We start from the raw sequence: 21386 nt of genomic DNA, 5'->3' as shown, positions 1-21386 counted from the left end.
CAATTCCAAATGCATCTCTGAATCTTAGTATGGTTTCTATGGCTCTCAGAACCTGGTTCTATTGCTTGAATTTTGGGATAAAATTCATGTTTTCTCTTTTGGGTCTGGGTCCACTGGTTCTCAGGGACCGTTTTACATCAACCTGGCTAACAAAAACTAATAGTAAACTGCAGACCCTAGATTTCTCTTTGGAAACTTTTCATTGGGGGTTTGCATCTGAAATGTTAATGCTAGTTTAAACACAATATCCAGCCCCACAAATTATGGATTATTCTTATTGGGGCATGAATCATCATTTTGTCTTCTCTTCGTTTCTAATTCTGAAATTTCATGGGTTTTTTACTTTGACTAAAGGACATGGTGGCTCAGTGGCTAAGATGCTGAGAGGTTGGCGATCAGAAAGGTTAGCAGTTCAGCAGTTCGAATCCCTAGCACTGCATAACGGAGTGAGCTCCCGTTACTTGTTCCAGCTTCTGCCAACCTAGCAGTTCGTAAGCACATAAGAAAATGCAAGTAGAAAAATAGGGACCACTTTGATGGGAAGATAACAGTGCTCCGTGAGCCTTCGGCGTTTAGTCATGCTGGCCACATGACCACGGAGACGTGTTTGGACAGCGCTGGCTCTTTGGCTTTGAAATGGAGATGTGCACTGCCCCTAGAGCCAGAAACGACTAGTATGCATGAGTGGGGGAACATTTACCTTCACCTGTCTTTAACCAGGCAGGATGTACTACTGTCTTCAATTTTGTTAAAGAGATATAAAAACATTCCTTTTCAGCTGTGCTTATGCCCATGTGGAGATGTTTCTATGCAATCCATAAAACTGCATCCTTTTTTTATTATGCTCTCTAAAAGGATTCTTGGGAGACATAGTTTTATCCCATTTTAAAGAATTATTCTGGTAAAGATCATGATATCTTTCTATCAAGTGCTTTTATCTGAGCAGGAACCTGCTATCTCTTTCCAGGTTGCCTGATTTTGTTCTAACGTGTTATTTGCATCTTTGTTGCAGATGTGGTTTGGCACAAATTTTTATGATTGCCACTGCTACCTGTATTGCAGTTATTATAATAACATGTAATTTTATTGCATTTTTAAAAAGTAATCATTACAGGTTTATGGATTTTATTGTGTGACAGTAATAAGGGTGTGGTGATGATGATGGTAGATTTGCAGAAAATGCTGACATTTGATGATAGTGCTATAAACGCTAAATGTAATAAGGGAAAGGTGACAATATTCCTGATTGTCTGTTAAAACAGAGAGTACACCATTTTCAACATTTTCAACAATTACATCGCAACATATATTTTAACCATTGCATCAATATGTGGTAACTCAGGTGGCAGAAATGGTAAATCATCCCGAGTATTTTGAATACAGTGAATTGGATCTATTAAATGTACATGCTGCCAAGTTTGTCCATCGTATCTGAAGTCCATTAAATCTCCATTTAGTAGACCAAGAATTCATTGCATTGATAGTTGCTTAATTTACTGAGTACTACTCTCAATTTTATAGAGAACTGTATATAAACTCCATTGTGTTTATAGGGAAGCATACCTTTTCTCATGTTAAATATTTATTGTTATTTTGTAGGTACAAGCAACAGTGGTTGGTTTTTTGGCAGCTGTGGCAGCAGTCATATTGGGTTGGATTCCCGAAGGGAAATACCATCTTGATCACTCGATTCTTTTGTGTTCTAGCAGTGTAGCGACAGCCTTCATAGCATCACTTTTACAGGGTAAAATATATATATATAATATTTTAAGTGTAAATACCTTTAATTTTAACATTATTAATATTATGCAATTTAAAGAAAGAGCAAGGTTAAGTTCACTAGACTCTTGTCTAATGGTTGGTAGCATATGGTAGATGGCTCCTTCCTTAAGTACAAATAAACAAATAGTTGTATTTTGAATTTATAATATTTATTTATTACTTTCATTCATAGTCCTTTGTTTCCATTTGGCCACATTTGTCATTGAATCTATATACTATAACTATATACTATACTATAACTCTTGCCAACTACAAAACATAAATCTTTTTTAATTAACAGAAACATTTTAATTTAATCTGAGCCTGCCAGAACTTTCAAATTATTTCCCTCTTTGGCTAGTAAATTATTTTTTATTATTGAACTGTCTTGTTTTATTGACATATTATCATTATCATCAGAGTCCGTTGCAGTAACCAACTGTCATAAATTAATACCTATAATAAGTATTATTGTTACATGGACGATAGGCCCACACGTGAATGAATATACAATATAAATTTCAATATAAGAATATCAGCAGAAAAGGAAAAGTCTTTCAGAACGGAAAATCTGGTTGAAGAATATAAATGTATTTCTATTATAGAAATTTAGAGCTTATTTAAAACAATGGAGAATTAATAGTTTCTCAGCACACTAGTGGTAAATGAAGTATTATAATTTAGTCATTCTTTTCTGAGGTATTTTCATAACTAGTCTAAATTATCTTTTTAATGGTTTTGCTATAAACATATTTAATGGCATTAACACTATATATTGCTTTGATTAAGAAGTGACACTATAAATTTGTGAGTTTACAGCATAAGATTGACCCACTTTCTATTACCATGGTTTTAGGCATAATAATGGTTGGTGTTATTGTTGGCTCTAAGAAGACTGGCATAAACCCTGACAATGTTGCCACCCCTATTGCAGCCAGCTTTGGAGATCTAATCACGCTTGCCATTTTGGCATGGATAAGTCAGGGTTTATATGATTGCCTTGGTAAGTGTTCTTTCTTTGTAAGAACTAATTCGCCAGTTCGAAGTATCTTAACTCCCAGCCCTAACCTCTTGAACCTATTTCCTTTGAGTAATATTTTGACAGGGAAACTTTTAAAAGGAGAGTTTGCTTACTTGAAACTAAGTGTGTTTCCAGATATCTCAGATACATCGGCGTGACATTAAACTGAATTAATTTTTATATTGTTAATAAGAAAATAAAAAGAAAAATGAAGAAATGTTTGGATATCACAGGGATTATAAACAAAAGACTTAGGAAAGAACAAGACAGGGTGATTGAACAGTGTTGAAAGTACAGGTGTAAGTCCTTGATTTACAACCATATCACTTAGTGACCTTTTGAAGTTACAACAGTGCTAAGACCATTTTTCACACTTATGACCATTGGGGCATCGCCATGGCCATGGGATTTATATTCAGATGCTTGACAACTGACTCACATTTATTTATGACATCTGCAGTGTCCCGGGGTCATGCGACCACCTTTTGCCGAACAAAGTCAATGGGGAAGCCAGATTCACTTAACAACCGTGTTACTAATTTAACAACTCCAGCGATTCACTTAACAAATGTGTTGTAAGATGGGGGCAAAAGTTGTAAAATGGGGGCAAAGCTCACTTAACAAATTTCTCACTTAACAACATAAATTTGGGGCTCAGTTGTGGTCCTAAGTTGAAGAGTACCTATAAAATTGTTTTTTAAACTACAGATAGTTCTCAATTTACAACCATTCGTTTTGTGACTGGTCAAAGTTGCAACAGCACTGAAAAAAGCGACTTATAATTGTTTTTCACACTTACGACCTTTGCAGCATCTCCCTTAGTCACGTGATCAAAATTCAGATGCTTAGCAACTGTCTCATATTTATGATGGATACAGTGTCCCAGGGTCATGTGATCACCTTTTGTGACCTTATGACGAGCAAAGTCAATGGGAAGCCAGGTTCACTTAGCCGTGTTACTGACTTAACAACTGCAGTGATTCACATAAAAATTGTGGCAAGAAAGTTCATAAAACGGGGCAAAGCTCACTTAAGAACCGTCTTGCTTTGGCAATGGAAATTTTGGACTCAGTGGTGGTTGTAAGTTGAGGACTACCTGTGTTCTCTTTTAATATCCTTTGAAAGCACTAGAGGGTGCTGTTGGATTGCAGATTGAATGTCTTGAGAAACCTTTTGTAGATAGTAACTCATATTAAAGGTACCTGATTAAAATGTAAACACTGGATGCATTTAATATTTTTACTTGTAATTGTTTTAGTGTAAATACTTCTGGAAAAAAAGTGCTCTAAATATCAATGATCAGACATGCCGTTGCATTGTTGTTTTTATTTAGTTGCATTCTGGTTATTTGGAAATTTATTGTTTTGTGCACCTCCTAGGGTTGTTACAATACAGGCAAATTATGTCTTTTAAAAGGAATAAACAATGGCAACTATTTTCACTGTCAGTTATAATTACCGATACAAACTTTTGGTAGAACCTTTCTTGAGTTTTCTACTTTCTAATCTAGATTACAGCCCTTTAAGCATCCTAGGTACTAATTAGGCCCAGCCCTTTCAGCTCTAAATAAAGTTAGCTGAATACTATCACCTTCTGAAATAATCATATGGTGAATCCTACTACGGAAATAGTAGAAAGTGTTATTAACAAAAGAACTCTAGAACCCGTAATCATTGTGAATTTTCAGTAAGACTTCACGCTAAAAACTTGGTGATAAGATCAAACTGGTGTGCTCAATTACCTTTCTTTGTTCCTTTAACAATCCGCTTTTTTTAACACATTACCTTGATCTTGTCATAGTTATTCAGGCATAAAATAGTGATTCTAATCATGAGATATATGTAAGCCTTATTAATAACAAAGCATATTATAATTAATAATTTTATTTGTAATGGAGGAGAATTGCAAGAAAAGTTTCAATCTGAAATAAGATACTCATAAAAACTAGCAACTAATTTCCTCAGAATTTTATAATAACGCCTAACATTTTGTTTTAATTCTAGAGAGCTATTATTATATATCGCCGTTAGTTGGTGCCTTTTTCTTGGCTCTGACTCCTATGTGGATTATAATTGCTGCTAAGCATCCAGCTACAAGGACAGTCCTCCATTCCGGGTGGGAGCCTGTTATAACTGCAATGGTCATTAGCAGGTAAGGAGTTTTAATGACATTTAGAAAGTGTTTAACAAGGATCCAAACCAAATAAAGTAAGATGCTGGGAAGGTGTACACACAATTACATTAGCTGATTTTTTTAAAGCATAGAATAGAAGTCACATCTCCAACACACACACATAAACACACGTGTGTGTGCGTGTGTGTTGGAGAAGATGTGCCTTCTATTCTATGCTTTAAAAAATCAGCTTATGTAATTGTGTATGCCTTAGACTTACATTCCTCTCCATAGTGCCCTCTTAGACTTACATTCCGCTCCCTAGTGCTTTACAGCCCTCTTTAAGCAGTTTACTGACTCAGCATATTGCGCCCCACAATCTGGACCCTCATTTTACCGACTTTGGAAGGATGGAAAGCTGAGTCAACCTGAGCCAGTCCTGGCTATGGGTAGAGAATACTTCATTCTAACCAATGTGTCACCAAAGCTCTAGAAAGGTTGCCTTTAAATTAGCAATTGCATTTTCTAATTTAATAGAGAGAAAATTATTAATTGCAGGAAAATAATGTTAAATAAATGTATGTTAAACCATGGACATTGTCCTTTCTCCCGTCATGTCTTTGGTACCTAACTATGTCTTGGAGTGCAATTCCTACCCTGTTCGTTAAAAAACAGAGGCATCCCTTAGTTCCCCCCCAAATAGCAATTGCACTTAGACTTATATACCGCTTCATAGTGCTTTACAGCCCTCTAAAATCTGGTCACAGAGTCAGCAAATTGCCCCCAATAATCTGGGTCCTCATTTTACCAACCTCGGAAGGATTGAAGGCTGAGTCAACCTTGGGCTGGTGAAAATCGAACTGCTGGCAGTTAGCAGAATTAGCCTTCAACACTGTATTCTAACTACTGCGCCATCATAGTTCAAAGTTGATTTGTGACATTTATTTAATTAAACACCCTATACAATTCCATACAAATGGCTATCCAGGGTCTTCTTGAAAGCCTCCATTGATGGAGCACCCAGAAATTCTGAAGGCAAGCTATTCCACTGGTTAATTGTCGTCACTCAGGAAATTTCTTCTTAGTTCTAGGCTGGATCTCTGTTTAATGATTACTCCCAGTCGTGCTCTTAGGTGCTTTGAATAATAACTCAACGCCTTCTTTGGGACAGTAACTCACATACAGGAAAATTGCTATCATGTTACCACTAATCCTTCTCTTCATTAGATTAGCCATTCCTAGTTCCCTCAATCATCAATGGAATGTTTCAACGTCAAAATGTTTTACATACCCCTTAAAAATAACAAGCTTTCCCAAATGAAGGCACCCTAGATACAATATTAAGGTGCCGTTAACTAGAGTGAGAGGAGATGATTCTTTTGGATTTAAGATGTATGAGGCTTTAAAAGTGAATATGATCATAAGTGGACTTCTGCCGGCACAAACGTACATTTTATCCATTTAGATTCAATAGACTTCAGTGTGGTTAATTTTTAAATTTATAAAAATTTATATTTTATTTATTGCTATGTACTTATCTGGAAGATAAAATTAAGTACTAGATGGTGTTTTCTGTTTTCTGTTGGCAGAAGTAGATTTTTACAATAAAACATATGTAAATGTTTTATTTATTTATTTATTAAATTTGCTTACCATCCATCTTACCACAATATCTATAGTATGTTCAAACTCAACTTTTCTAGTACAGTTCAATGTTTTATAGGTTATGTTAAGAATATTTCCTGGTATTATTAGATTGATTCTTAGAAACAATATAGCAAAATGTGTAACAGATATACGTAGCTTCCAAATTATTTCTGTTTTGTTTATTAAGCCATAATATCGTTCAAAATATTTAAATAGTTTTTACAGTCTGACTAGCCCTGTCTGAAATTTCAATTTTCTTTTTCAGTATTGGTGGCCTTATTCTGGATACAACTGTATCTGATCCTAATTTGGTTGGGATTGTTGTTTATACTCCAGTAATCAATGGTAAGGGAGACGTGGAATTTCTTAAAATTGCTGTGGTTCACTGCATGCTCATTAGGTAAAAAAAATATTCCAGACCAAATCGAGACATAAGTGGGTGGGTATGTACTACTGTAAAGTCACACTGTAATTTTAGAGTAAAAACAGTTCCTGGTTTCTGTTGTGAAAAGATAAATATACATTCATAGGATCAGATGGGGATAAAAAAAATATACTTTTAAATCTTATATAGTTTATATATTTAGATCCCAGATACATATTTTAAAACATTGTCTTAGACATTTCTATGTACTGCTATATAAAGATTTCTGTAAACATTATACAGATACATACAAACACAAATACACAGATACCGGTAGTAATAACTCTGTTTGTAACGTTGTAATAATCAGTATGGATGCCTAAGTAGTTATATTTCAGTGCATAGATTTCTTTCTATATAGTTTGAATTTCCACATATATTCGTTAGTATGAGAAAATTGTTTTAGAGTTAGCAAAATTCATCTAGCCATCCATGTTAATCAAATTAGTGTGGGTGGCTAACGTGTTTACAAACAAAATATACATATAAGCATAGTAAACATAATAATAAAATATACTAGGTAAAAATAATCATGCTGTCTACCAGCAAAGCAAAACATCCAAATTAATACTCTGGTCCCAAAGTCTGAGGGAAGAGCCATGTTTTTAAGAGCTTCCAACAGGCCAACTTTGGGAGGGGGGCTTGGGGTTGGTGGGTGTGCACATGCATGCCCACACAATGATAAAAATAGTAGATACAACAATCACCAAAAACATTTTATATCAGGAATGTCAACCTGGCGGCCTGTGGGCTGGATATATCATGTGCAGGCCACGCCCACCCCAGCTCTGCAAAGGGGAAAAATGTCGCGAAACATCACATGACAGCAACGTGATGCGACGAGTTTGACATCCGTGTTTTATATCATATGAAATTACAATTTTCATAGCCTGGACCAGCAATCATATTCCCTAAATAACATCAGCATTAGTTCCCTACTTTTAGCATATTAGACAAATATCTGTTTTATAAATACAATGCATTCTTAAGTTGATTCCCTTGATTTAGTTTCCGTCTTCCACGTAGCTCCCACTATACTTTGATCCATAAATATGCTGGAAACAGTAATAAGATGTTGGCTAATACAGGTAATCCTCGACTTATGACTGCAATTGTGACCGAATTTCTATATTTAAGCAAAGTGGTGTTGAAGTGAGCTTTGTCCAGTTTTATGATCTTTTTTGCTATAGTTGTTAAACGAATCATGGCAGTTATTAAGTGAATCACATGGCCGTTAAGCAAATTCAGCTTCCCCCGTTATTAACTTTGCTTGTAGGACCCGGCTGAGAAAGTCACAAATAATGAACAAGTGACCCTGGGACATTGCCACTGTCATAAATACATGCCAATTGCCAAGGGCTCAAATGTTGATTATATGACCGTGGGCATGCTGCAACAATCAGAAAGCTGAGGATTGGTCAAAAGTCATATTTTTCAGTGCCATTATAACTTCAAATTGTTGCTAAACAAATGATTGTCAGTCAAGGACTACCTGAAATCACAAAGCAATAAGACAGTTATTCATTGTGTATGGCAGCAAAGGAATGTGGTGGCTCGGTGGCTAAGACGCTGAGCTTGTTGATCAGAAAGGTCGGCAGTTCAGTGGTTTGAATCCCTAGCGCAAAAACAGAGTAAGCTCCCGTTACTTTCCCAACTTCTGCCAACCTAGCAGTTCGAAAGTATGTAAAAAAGCAAGTAGAAAAAATAGGGACCACCTTTGGTGGGAAGGTAACAGCGTTCTGTGTGCATTTAGTCATGCCACGTGACCACGGAGAAGTCTTCAGACAGTGCTGGCTCTTTGGCTTTGAAACAGAGATGAGCACCGCCCCCTAGAGTCGGGAACGACTAGCACATATGTGCGAGGGGAACTTTTATCTTTACCTTATGGCAACAATAAAACTTTAGGTAACGAGACACACAAAAAAAGTGTGAGATCTATTTCTTAGCCTTATTGTGTAATCATGAATAAACAATGGTATTTTTCCTGCCTGTTCTCTATAGGGATTGGTGGTAATCTAGTAGCAATTCAAGCCAGCAGAATTTCGACTTATTTACATTTACATAGTGTTCCTGGAGAATTACCAGAAGAAGCCAAAGGCTGCTGTTATCCATGCAGAACATTTTGTGGCACAGGTACAAGCTGTGTTACCTTTTCTTTACGTTCTGATTTTTCTCTCCCAGATGTTATTTGTAATACTTTAAGAAAATATTATGATTAAAGATATTGGTAGGTAAGCCGTATTTCATTTTTGAAGGTTTACAGATTACATTGTACATAGCACATTCCTCTATTAGAATCAAGTTCAGCATTCAAACAAAAGCATTGAATAAATGCCTCTATTTCATTTTTCCTATATGCAGCTTGTTTCTCAAGGGTTGTAGGACTGCTATTTTTAAAAAAAAGCAAATGTAGTTACTAGCAATAGTTAGAATGCTTAGTTCCATAATCTAAAAAATTTCAGAAGAAGATTGCTCTTCCAAAGGTGGGTTCTCTTTTTAAAAGGCAACTGGACTTTCTTAAGAGGTGGGTTGCTCCCGGTTTTACTACCGGTTCCCTTCTTGCGCATGCGCCAAACGCAAGCTGTGAGCACGTGCACAGTTCAATGTAAATTGTTCTTCGTGCATGAGCAGAACAATTTACAGTGAACTGTGCACATGTGTACACTACTAAACAGTGACAGCGACGACTGGGGAACCAATTTGAGGGTGTGGCCAGGGCTAAATACCACTACCGGTTCGGCCAAACCGGGCCGAACCAGGAGCAACCCACCTCTGGCTTTCTTGGTTTTTTTTCTTGAAAACATTTTGCTTCTCAAAACCAAAGAAGATTCTTGGATGAGAAGTGAAACGTTTTCAAGGAAAAAAACCATAAAAAGTTCAGTTGAAAAGCACCTTTGGGAAAACCATGACCTGGATGATTTGAGAATTTCCATAGGCAAAAATATTGCTTTTTGATTTCTTAATTTCTGCCCCGTGTGCAACCCTTTGTTGGATTTTTTTTTCATGAGAGTAAAATGTCATTTCATCATTCAGTCCAGGATATTTAAAGAAGCCATTTCCTTTGATTTTCAACATGTTGCACGTGATAATGATTCAGTCATTATGAGATATTAAACCAAGTATACCCAGTGTATCCAGTCATTACTGGTGTCTTTTTAACCGACTGTTTCCCGTTATTTTTTTTCCAAAACCACAGAACCGAATGAACTAATAATGTCATCTTATTACCCAATGAAAATATCAGTAGCCTTCTTATTGACAAACAAGTGTTACTTATTCTTATTTACAGGAGTAAACAATAAATCAGCTCAAGTTCTTCTGCTGTTGGTGATTCCTGGGCATTTAATATTTTTGTACACGATTCATTTAATGAAAAGTGGTCACACATCTTTGACACCCATCTTCATTGTTGTATATTTGTTCACAGCACTTCTACAGGTAAGGCTGAAACCTTTTTTGAAATATTATAGATTACGTATGGATGTAACAACAGTCCCCTTTTCGTTCACCACTGCTCAAAATGGTATCTCAGTGATACTTTATGACAGGCGTCCCCAACCAGGAACCAAGGCACCAGGGACCGGTTCTGTGGAGAGAGGTTTTTCCACGGACCGGATGGGGCGTGGTTTGGCATGCTGCCTTTATCCCAAAGATGGAGCTTCGTTTGTGCAGCCCAGTTTCTGGCACGCTGTGGGCCAGTGGCAGTACATTGACCAGGGGTTGGGGTCCTCTGCTTTATTATTATCGTGAATTGGTAAAGAAAATCCAGTGTTTGCATTTTTAGTTTGGAAGGATTCGTGGGGTACAATACAGCATACTCAAATTTTATAAAGCATTATGTTGTATAAAAATGTTTTTATTCTTTTGTATTATTCAGTTCTTCTGTCCATTATATTTAGGTCTCATTGTTCTTTTATTAGCTACATTAATATCTGCTATCCTCAGATATTAGGAACCAAAAAGCTAAACTGCATTTCACCCAATTTAATTAGAATCTTTTAAATAATAGAAAATATAGCAAAATAATAGTAACAATAACAATGTATAGTGTCAAGTCTCTGACTAACAAACTCAAGCAAATCAGAACCTTGACACTTGGCTGCTTCTCAAAGGTCTTCTTTAATGAGTACATCATATTGGCACAGCTTCAATGGAAAACCAAATCAAAATCTTTCCCGTGGTTTCAGTACAATTAAACTAGGAAATAACCCCATTCCCCAATGTCACAGGTCACTTTGGCCAATTGAATTAATTGGCGAGCTCTTCAGGCACTCCTTTCCCAGCCTTATCTGTGGTCAGTGGAGATGACCGGGAAAGCTCTTTGTTGTGTCTGGTAATGCATTCCATTATGTCCCCCACCCCCTTCCACCCTGTGTGGCAACTGAGGAACGGGGATGACCAGGTTCATTTCGAAGTTGACAGTATAGTTTTGATGGGCTGTCTTCTAAATAGCACACACTCAAAAGTAAATCAGGAAGACTGTAATTGTTTGTTTGGCAAGAACAAAGAATGCTTTTCAACAGGAAATATGCATGTGTAAAGCTTGTAACAATTATGGATAGTTAGAAAGCTGATAAAAGTAATAAGAGTTAGGCAACTTGCAGATCTCAGCTAAAAGTTAGCAATGGAGATGGCCTGCAGCAAATGAAATGTGTATTAGATAACTCCTGGGGCATTCACTAAGGTTTAGGAATAGGGATAGCTAGAGACCAATAGAACCAATTGTAGAATTATTACTAAAATGTTTATTAGATGATATCTGTTACTATCTCGCCTTGTCCCGCCTTCTCCTTTAGTGAAAATGTATAAAGCTTTCTTAATCCTTTGTTCTTTGTCCTTGGCATTTAGGCCAGCAGCCCTTTTCCTTGGGGTACCCCAATAAAAAGCAATCAAAACTTGCACCTTGTGTCTGGTGTCCTTCATTGGCCTCGGCACCAGGCTCAGACCCGAATTGGGAACAACAGTTTCCTTGCACAATATTCAGGTTTTTTTAAGTCTTCATTTTAAGACTTATCGGCCACATAAAACTGAATACCAGAGAGCAATAACCAAGCCATCCATTTCATGATTCCGAGTTTGTAACTTCCAAAGCCTGTCCTTCATTTTGGCTAAACCTGCCAAGAGTTCTCTGATATGTTTGCATCTTCATGAGAAATCTCAGAATTCAGTTATATTAAGGTAGTATTCTTAAACCTTGGCCGTTTTCAAAATGTGTGGACTTCAACTTCCAGAATTCCATAAGCAGCAGACTGACTGGAAAATTCTGGAAGTTGAAGTCCATAAATCTTAAGGTTGCCAAAATTGAAAACACTATGTTTAACAGGACTTGAAATAAACAAGTAATGGGGAAACTCACCTTGAACTTTAAACAGAAATGGTCAATTTATTTAAAATCAGAATTGTTCTGCAAATGTTCATGTAAGGTAGAATTCATTAGATTGGCTGTTGATCTTTTCTTACTGAGAATAGTGATCCAAATGTTCATGTGGGAATATTTATCTTCTAATGCAGTGTTTCTCAACCTTGGCGACTTTAAGTCCTGTGGACTTCAACTCTCTGGGAGTTGAAGCCCACTGGACTTAAACTCACCAAGGTTGAGAAACACTGTTCTAATGGTAGCCAGACAAATCTGACTTAAAGCAACAATTCAACAATATACAAGATTTTGAAAAGAAAAATTAATAAAATGATAATGTGAACACACATGTGATGGCCTTTCTTGATGTTTTAGCAATATAAAGGAGGCATAATCTCTAAATAAATGGACATTATCAGATATTTGTGAAGACTAACAGCTAGAAAATTGCAGAGATCTGAAAATAAACAATTCACTTTAGCAATCAGATCCTGGCACTCTGAAATAACAATTGGAAAATTGTCAGCTAAGTAATGGGAATGATTGTGTATCATGAGATGTCCCCATAGCAGCAGCAATGCTGGACTTGAGCATAATATTAGTAGTTCTTTTTTTAAAATATATCATACTTATTGGAGGGGTAGAGATACAAAGACAAATCAGCAAATAGTAGGTGGAAGGTAGTAGTGTTTCATCTTTCAGAAACCAAATATTATTCTCAAACACAATTTAACATCGTTTATTTTTGATAGGAGACAAGAGGATAAGATAAGAGAGGATACTCCTTGCTGAGAAATGATCCTACAGTGTAAAACTCAAGGTGGAATGGGAGCTCAGATTTTCATGTAAGGGATACAGGTGGTGTCTTTGTGTTGTTAGAATTTATAGAAAGACCAATGGATTAGCTAGATTGGCATCAGACCACATCTCAGTGATTGTGATTGCTCTACAGATTGCTCTATTTATTTGTAAGTTAAGGGTAAAGGTTCCCCTCACACATATGTGCTAGTCATCCCCAACTCTAGGGGGCAGTGCTCATCTCTGTTTCAAAACTGAACAGCCAGTGCTGTCCGAAGTCCGTGGTCATGTGGCCAGCATGACTAAATGCCGAAGGTGCACGGAATGCTGTTACCTTGCCACCAAAGGGGGGGGGGTGGAATCCTACTTTTCTATTTGCATTTTTACGTGCTTTTGAACTGCTAGGTTGGCAGAAGTGGGACAAATAATGGGAGCTCACTCCGTTATGCAGCGCTAGGGATTCGAACCACCGAACTGCCAACCTTTCTTTTTTTTTTTTTGAAAAGTTTTTTTTATTTTAATTGAACAAAAACACAAAAAAAGCATCATCCTTCATTACATCTTGTAGAAAGCGTGTTGATTGGTTACAGATAACTTTCGTGCATTTCTTCCACAGTTATTACTTATAGTTCATATTAGATGATACACTTTAAATCAAAAATCTTTGTATATCTTACTATCAATATACCACAATTCTCATTTGACTACAATTATTTAAACATGCTTTTACCTCAAATCATTCATACTTAAAGACACAACCACATAATGGCACTCATTAGCTATTTCAAAAAATCCTCCAATAACATTACACCTTTATGACATCTTTTAAGTAAAAGTCAATTAATAATGTTTCTAAACCTCCCCCCCTTTTCCCCCCAACTCACTGCTTAGAATTTATATCCAAGTTACTTTTTCCAATACCATAGCATGTATATATAGTATTATTAAACAATGTCCATTGACATTTCCTTGTTGTCATTATAATTGGCTAAAAATCATTCACTATTTATGTCCCATCTCCTCTCGTCATACACCCCCCCCCAAAAAAAAAACCCTTACACCTTTATGACAAGATCTAAATAAAAATTTGTTAATAAAATTTATAGGCCTTTTTCCCAAGTCACAATTTGCAATTTATATCCAAATTGCTTTTACTAGTTTGCCAGTACATGTATATAGCACTAAGCTGTATCCATTATCATTTCATTATTGTTATTACAGTTAATTATTTGTTAACAAATAAACATTTAATAACAATCTAAAATAATCTAAGAGTTACTAAATTCCTACTTATTGATCAGACTGCCAACCTTTCTGATTGACAAGCTCAGCGTCTTAGCCCCTGAAACACTGCTCAGTGGCTAAGACAACACAACATAAGCTGTGATAATTGGCATTTTTAAAACATTATATGATATCTAAATACCTTCTCTTCATTCAAACTAACGACTATATTTGTTATGTCCCAGGCATTCTGAATGAATAAAGTTCTAAAGGTCTTTTTGAAAATCCCTGTATTATGTCATGGTATTTTAGTTAGCTTACATTTTAGAATATTTTTAATCTCCATTTTCCCATTCATACTTTCAGACATCTGCTTTTGAACATTTGCCCTTCCCCACTCCTTGTATTCCCCCCTGCCATATGATTAGTGTTGAGGCATAGGCACAGAAGTCAATCCTGACCTACTCAGGTGACTGGAAGGGGAAAATATTCACCTTTGCTCTCCTTAATGTGGGCTTCCTGGTCAGCTAAAATAATGGGGCTAGGTAATAACATCCCATATTTGATATGAAGTGACAGGATGTTGCTCATGTAGAGATAAGTGCTGTTAGTGTGTCTTGTGGTTTTTTTGAAGAGTATGAGATTAACAAATGTTTGCATGAAGTTTTAAATGGCCAGTGTTGTCTGCTTTGGAAAAAAGAGGACCTGTCTTAAAAAATCCTATTCCAGGAGGGGGAAAAAAGAGTCTTTCAAATATAATTTTTTGGATTAAAGAGTAGCACACTAAGCACACATATAATTAGCTTAGGCTCACACCTAGCACACATATAATTAGCTTAGACTACATAGTGACTTTTTCAGTAAAGATCTTTATCTAAATAAATAAAACATGTTCCTTCTATAATGGCAAAACTAGAAAGAAACTTGATCATTTGAAAATCGTGTAGCCATATGGATATTTTCCTTTGTAGCATAAAATCAAAGGTTTTGTGCTTTTAGAAGTATTAAATTATTTCAGGGTACTTAATACTTAACATGTTTCTGATTTGGGATGTTGATTACTTACATTATTTTTAAAGAAATATGAACTTTCAAACTGGTCTATAAAATATTGTGAGACATACAAAGTTTGCAATATTTTAAATTTGTTTCCGCCTGTAGAAATCTATAGAACTCTTTAGGTTGGAAATATAATTTCCCAAATTAGATTAGTTTAAGTTATAACTCTGCAGGCTGGTTATTTAGTTTAAGCAATTCCTGTAAAAAGGTAAATAACAAGGAAATTATGATTATGATTCGTCACACAGTCAGCCAGATGTTTAGACTGGATTTGGCATTTTTAAGTATCTATTGACTTCTTCCTAAGGATCTGGGATATGCAGAAGTTGTTTGTTATTGTTAACAGTATCAGCACAGGATGTAGGCTGTTCCAAATAAGCTGCCTTTTGCAATTGAGGGTAATTTTGTCAATTGTAATGCCAAGGGTGTTCACATGGAACTCCAATTTTTTGGGGATTGCACCCAAGGCATCTATATCAGAGGTGGGTTTCTGCCTGTTCAGCCCGGATCGGGCGAACCGGTAGTGGCAGTGGCAGGAGACTCCGCCCACCCACCCGGAAGTGTCACACACACGCACGAGCAAACCGGTAGTAAAAAAAATGAAAACCTACCACTGACAGATATTCAACTAAGTGAAATCACAGCTGCCAATTCTTTTTCTGGAATTCAAGTTCTTCCCAAGAACTTAGGTTGCCATGATGTATACCAACATAATATACATGTGGCCATTTGTAATTGACACAAGGAAACTACCACACTCCCTTTATGTTTATCTTTTAAGTTCAATTTTCGTATTTTGATACTTTTGATCTTCTCTAATTCTTTGTCTTCTATTCCACTGCTCCTTGGTATCGCCACATCAATTTTCCATGCTTTCTTCTTTTCAACCACAGTTAAATCTGGTGTGTTGTGTGCCAAGACTAAATCAGTTTGTATTTGGAAATCCAACAATATTTTAACCTGATGATTTTTAACTACCATATTTTTCGGCGTATAAGATGCACCAGAGTATAAGACACACCAAGATTTTGAAGAGGCAAATTAAAAAAAAGTTATTGCACTCTGCAGACCTCCCAAAAAGGCCCGTTTTTTGCAAAAAAGGTGCGTCTTATCCTCCGAAAAATATGGTACTTTTTCAACTGTATGTTTCCATCAAAGTTTCATTGCTGTTTAAACATAATATTTAATCATGTCCCTAACCGTGTTGTTCTCTCATAGGTATTTATCTTATTATGGATTGCTGACTGGATGGTGCACCACATCTGGAAAAAAGGGAAAGATCCAGATAGTTTTTCTATTCCTTATCTTACTGCACTTGGAGATTTTCTTGGAACTGCCTTACTTGCACTGAGTTTTCATTTCCTGTGGCTGATTGGGGATAGGGATGGAGATGTAGGAGATTAATAAATTAATAACACCTAATTTATCCCATTAGTTGATGTCTCAGAGTAGGGACCACTTGATTTAGCATTTCATATGAAATATATTAAGAGAGTAGTTGAGTTTCATTACCGTAACGTCAGTGTTGACACTGATATTAAACAGCCTTAACTTTTTTAAAACAATAAAAAACTAAAATAAGAGGCTTCAAGTATTTTTACACTGCAAAGGTGTGTTTGGGACTCTTTCTCATCACAGAAAGAGAAAGTTGGGCAGCGTTATGTCAGGAAATAAAATATAGTTGATAGGTAACAGAATGATGTGGTTTAACCACTGATGTATCTGCCTAATGAAATGTAGCATGCGTTTCATTAGGCAGTCTGGCTATGCATTTGAAGTCATATAATATAATGGGTTCACAACATGAAATAGAGATAACCCATAATGCAAAAGATATTATTTTTGCATATCAATAAGGTTCAAGGAAGACATTCGACATTGCGTTTATTTTATTTGCTGGCAGAAAAGGGATGGAACACTTTCTGTTCAAGAAAATTAATCTGTTGAAATAGGAAAGATGTTTCTCATAGAGATAATACAGTATGATCATGCATGGACAATAATAATGTTGAATTAATGATTGTAACTCAAGAGGTACATTGACCCTGTTTTCAGGTGTTCAAGTTTTGTCCTTTATTGTGATGTATAAAGAATCAAGACTATTTAAAGAAGAAGAAAAGCAACTTTTCATATGTATTGGGGAAACTATAATATAACTTCTGAAATAGCAGGTGGATGCTTTTATTTTTTTTATTTTTAGAAATAGCTATTATTAGAAAAATACTATTGAGTTAGTTTATCTTGGAGATCTTTTATCAAGCACCCAGAATTGCTTTGGAGTTAGACATTGCCGAAATCTAAACCAATGAGTCAATCAATCAGTCAGGCATTCATGCCAATTATATGCAACCAATGTTATTTCCTGATACGTTGCAGTTCAAACTTTAAGATTTATATTTAGAATACCATCTCATTTTGCAATGAGAGGTTGTTCCACTGAATACTGTTTTAATCATAGCTTTGTTGGGCTAAAGAAATTGCTTGTTTCTGGGAAAACATGTCCCGTGTCCAGAATGTTAATGCTTGTTGAATGACTACTTTGTAGAGTATCTTTATGAAGTGTCACAGGTACTCTTTAGTTAGTTTCTGTGGTACGTTGATGATGATGGGGCATTTTCCACTGCACACCATTCATGTCTGTTATTTACACAAAAGAAAATCAGTAAATGTTTAAACTGGTTTTTGTTTAAATGTTTAAAGAATTTTTTTGCTTTAGATTTGGGGGAAAAGAAAAAGATTGTAGAAGCTTTATGATATAGATTATTATGAGTTGTAGACTTCCTTGAGTTGTCCTATCATTAAACATTAATATTCAATCAGTCCTTGGCAACACAGTTTCTGACTCCCTGCGCTGGAAGCCACCAGTGAGAATTTAAAAATTATAATTTATAATTGTTTAATTTTCTACTAAAATTAATTACATTTGGCATCTAATTATTTCCATTCAAATTACATGGAAATCCAAGCTACAGAGTGATGTATTTTAAAGGCAGATTCATGGTAATCTGTGGTAGTAGATTATTGTGTGGGACCCCAATATTCAGATGTGGGCTTCTATTAATACAAACACTCTTGGGCCTAGTATAATTTCTTGATCATTATCTTCATCTTAATAGTTCAAAATACTGGCAACTATTCAGCTTGCTAATTGAAATTCTGTAGATAATTTTCCTTTACTTTAATGATACAATTTTTTTCACGGTAACTGTCTTGTTTATTTCTGTACTGGAGATGGAAAGATAGAACAGAAATAAGCTTTTGTTTTTGTTGCCCTTTGGTTGTTATCTATTAGACACTTTTCAGGAAGTAGATGAACTCTGTGAGGTCTACTTCTTAGTGCATATGCACTGTTACCATTACTAAGCCCAAAAGAGATTTGGATTTAGCAATTAAGGTTTGAATTCTGGTTGAATGTTTTTATAAGGATTCATGGTCTGATAGAAAATATTGCCGTATTTGAAGAACATATAGTTCCAAGAATATATATCCTTGGAACCAAGAAAAATAAAATGTCATCTTTATTCAGTGTAATACCCTGAATATAATGTATGCATGATATTTTCACTTGCTTTCCCTAGTTTTTACATACTTCCCTTACGATTTATTGAGAAAGACCAAAGTAACTATATGTAGACTAGGTTCTAATTTCACTGAATTATAGGGCAGGGGGAGCAATAATCAGGACGGAATAAAATTCATATGTGCGTGTAATATATTTGAGGCAGATCATTAACATGTTCAAAATACAAAAGCACATGCTTACAGAGTGAATATGTAAAGCAAGGTATTGAGGTGTTTTATCAAACAATTATTTTAAATTCCCCTTTATTTTAAAGCCTCTACTTTTCTGCTGTTCTACAGATTTCTTCTAATGCCATTTGATACGGAACCTTTGAAGCAAACACTGAGAATTCATGTCCTCTGTCACTTGCTATTCATATAACCCATCCACCATGACAAGTTTAGTTGGAATGACATAAGCAGATTCAGTTCTGTTCCCTTTATGAAGTGCATAAATTAGAAGAAAGTAGCACTTGATGGGTTCAAATAGAAGTCCCTGCTAATGGTTGTACTGAGTTGCTAAAAGATGAGAGAACAGTGACTAAACCAATTGACTAAACTTTCAACAATAGAAGCAGAGCAACCACCAGTTGGAAAGTGGTTGCTAACCGAGAAATTCTGCAGACCAGTTTATGTAAGTTCAGGAGAAAGAAAACAGAGGGCCATCAGATTTTGACCATGACACTGACTATCAGAATATATAGTCTAAGAGAGTTTTAAGAGAAGACTCGATTGCTGTCTCTTGGATCATTTATTTTGAATGTACTATTGTATTTTTACCAGTAAAAAACACACACATTTTGTCTTAAATGTATAACAGTGGTTTTCCAGGCTGCACAAGTTTCTTCCCTATTAATGGGGCAGCCTGTTGACAAAAAAAAAAAAAAAAAAAAAAAAAAAAAAAAAAGCTGGTAGTGAAATAAGCTTACATACGACTACAAAATCAGATAGTAAACAGATGGTTGAGATGGATGGTGCTTGATTTCCTATTTAATTTTATGATTCTGAGGTCATTTTAAAAAAGAATTTATTGTCACAAGCTGTACAAAGTTCCTATTTGAATACTATTCTCTTATATTAAATATAGGTTATTCTTCATATCTGAGTTGCATTTGATTTCCAACTAAGAAAACGCTAGGGTTTCATTTCCTGGGAGAAAGAAATAATCTGATCAGCCTTTTTCTTGTTATTTTTTTTATGCTGCAAAGAGAAACTTTTTTTTTTTTTAGAATCACCTTTGATATCAGTTGCACATGCAGGCTTATTGCATTCACTGTAATAATGTTTATATTCCAGAGTGATAATGCACATTGACTTCAAAATAGCCAAGCTGTTATGCAGCTCCATTTGATTGAAGACATTGCAATAATTCAGGCATGTCGGGAACATTTATAAATGGCCATTTCACTCACGAAGATAAATATGATCAGGGAGCTGCTATCATTCTGCTTTTCAGAAGGTCTCATCTTTTGACTCCAATAAAAAATATGGATGGGAAAAATGCGTGGTTCACTAAGGCAATTTAAATGTCAGCTTAAAAATGTGTTATGTTACTTTTTCTCAGTCTTTTACATATGTGTGCACACACACACACACACACACACAAGAGTATATCAGAATCTTATGTGCTTTTTAATAGAAGTAAATTCATTTTTTTAATCCTGGTTCTTTCTTTGAGGTCATAGCAATAAAAAGCATACACATGTAACAGGCTTCTTGCAATCCTCTGCCAATGAAAGTGGACCTCCATTTTAACTGGCAGAGGCACGGTGGGCTGGTCCTTCGCTGTTTCCAGGGTAGCCCCACGGGCCATATCTAAGCACCCCGCGGGCCGGATCCGGCCCTCAGGCCTTGAGTTTGACACCCCTGCTATATATACTGGTAGATATGTTGTTCACCCACAGCAAGCTTTCTACTGCATTCAAAGAGGAAAACGTCGAAATCTTCAGATGCTAAATTGTGTTTCAATATTTGTTAGGTATGGCAGTTCTGACATATAGGAAAACTTCCTATATGTCTTCTCTTTAACAAGAGATACAGGGATAAATATGAATTACCTCCACCCCACATTTCTGCTTGGAAATGGTGCAGGTTTCAGAAGGCCAATTTAATTTCAGATGCTTTTTATCCGGTGTATTAATTACATAACTACTGCAACGGGCAGATTAACATTTGGTTACGCCACCTGACAATAATTGAAAGAAACACTGATGTTTACATGCATTTATCAATATGCAAAATGCAACTGAGTACTTGAAGGGAAGGTCAAATCTCAGCAAGTTACCAGACAAGATTGCCGTGATGCCAAGGGGACACCAAATAACTTTGTCTGCGATGCCACCTCCCAACTTGTCCTAGTGTTCTTAATGTCTGTGGAAATGTTAAACATCATAAAAAGAATGACAAAGTCTAGAAAGAAACCC

At 35.8% G+C, this 21386-nt stretch overlaps 1 protein-coding gene across 2 annotated transcripts in view; it reads left to right on the top strand.

Moving 5' to 3' along the window:
* Positions 1 to 16983, top strand: part of SLC41A2 (solute carrier family 41 member 2) — a 33115-nt gene extending 16132 nt beyond the window's left edge. The window contains exons 5-12 of one of the 2 annotated variants that reach the window (XR_004255751.1): positions 1600 to 1744; positions 2618 to 2764; positions 4786 to 4933; positions 6807 to 6886; positions 8967 to 9098; positions 10255 to 10403; positions 13074 to 13166; positions 16621 to 16707. Coding sequence is in view for 1 of the 2 variants with exons in the window: in XM_032221652.1 (XP_032077543.1) it covers positions 1600 to 1744; positions 2618 to 2764; positions 4786 to 4933; positions 6807 to 6886; positions 8967 to 9098; positions 10255 to 10403; positions 16621 to 16806 (987 nt within the window). In the remaining variant the exon portion in view is untranslated. Of the gene's footprint in view, positions 1 to 1599; positions 1745 to 2617; positions 2765 to 4785; positions 4934 to 6806; positions 6887 to 8966; positions 9099 to 10254; positions 10404 to 13073; positions 13167 to 16620 lie in introns of both variants that reach the window. The other variant, XM_032221652.1, reaches the window with a different exon arrangement.
* Positions 16984 to 21386: the final 4403 nt, after the last annotated feature.

The sequence above is a fragment of the Thamnophis elegans genome, chromosome 7 (genome assembly GCF_009769535.1).
Source record: "Thamnophis elegans isolate rThaEle1 chromosome 7, rThaEle1.pri, whole genome shotgun sequence".
In the NCBI taxonomy this organism is placed as follows: Eukaryota; Metazoa; Chordata; class Lepidosauria; order Squamata; family Colubridae; genus Thamnophis; species Thamnophis elegans.
This window is presented reverse-complemented; position numbering and strand designations above follow the sequence as displayed.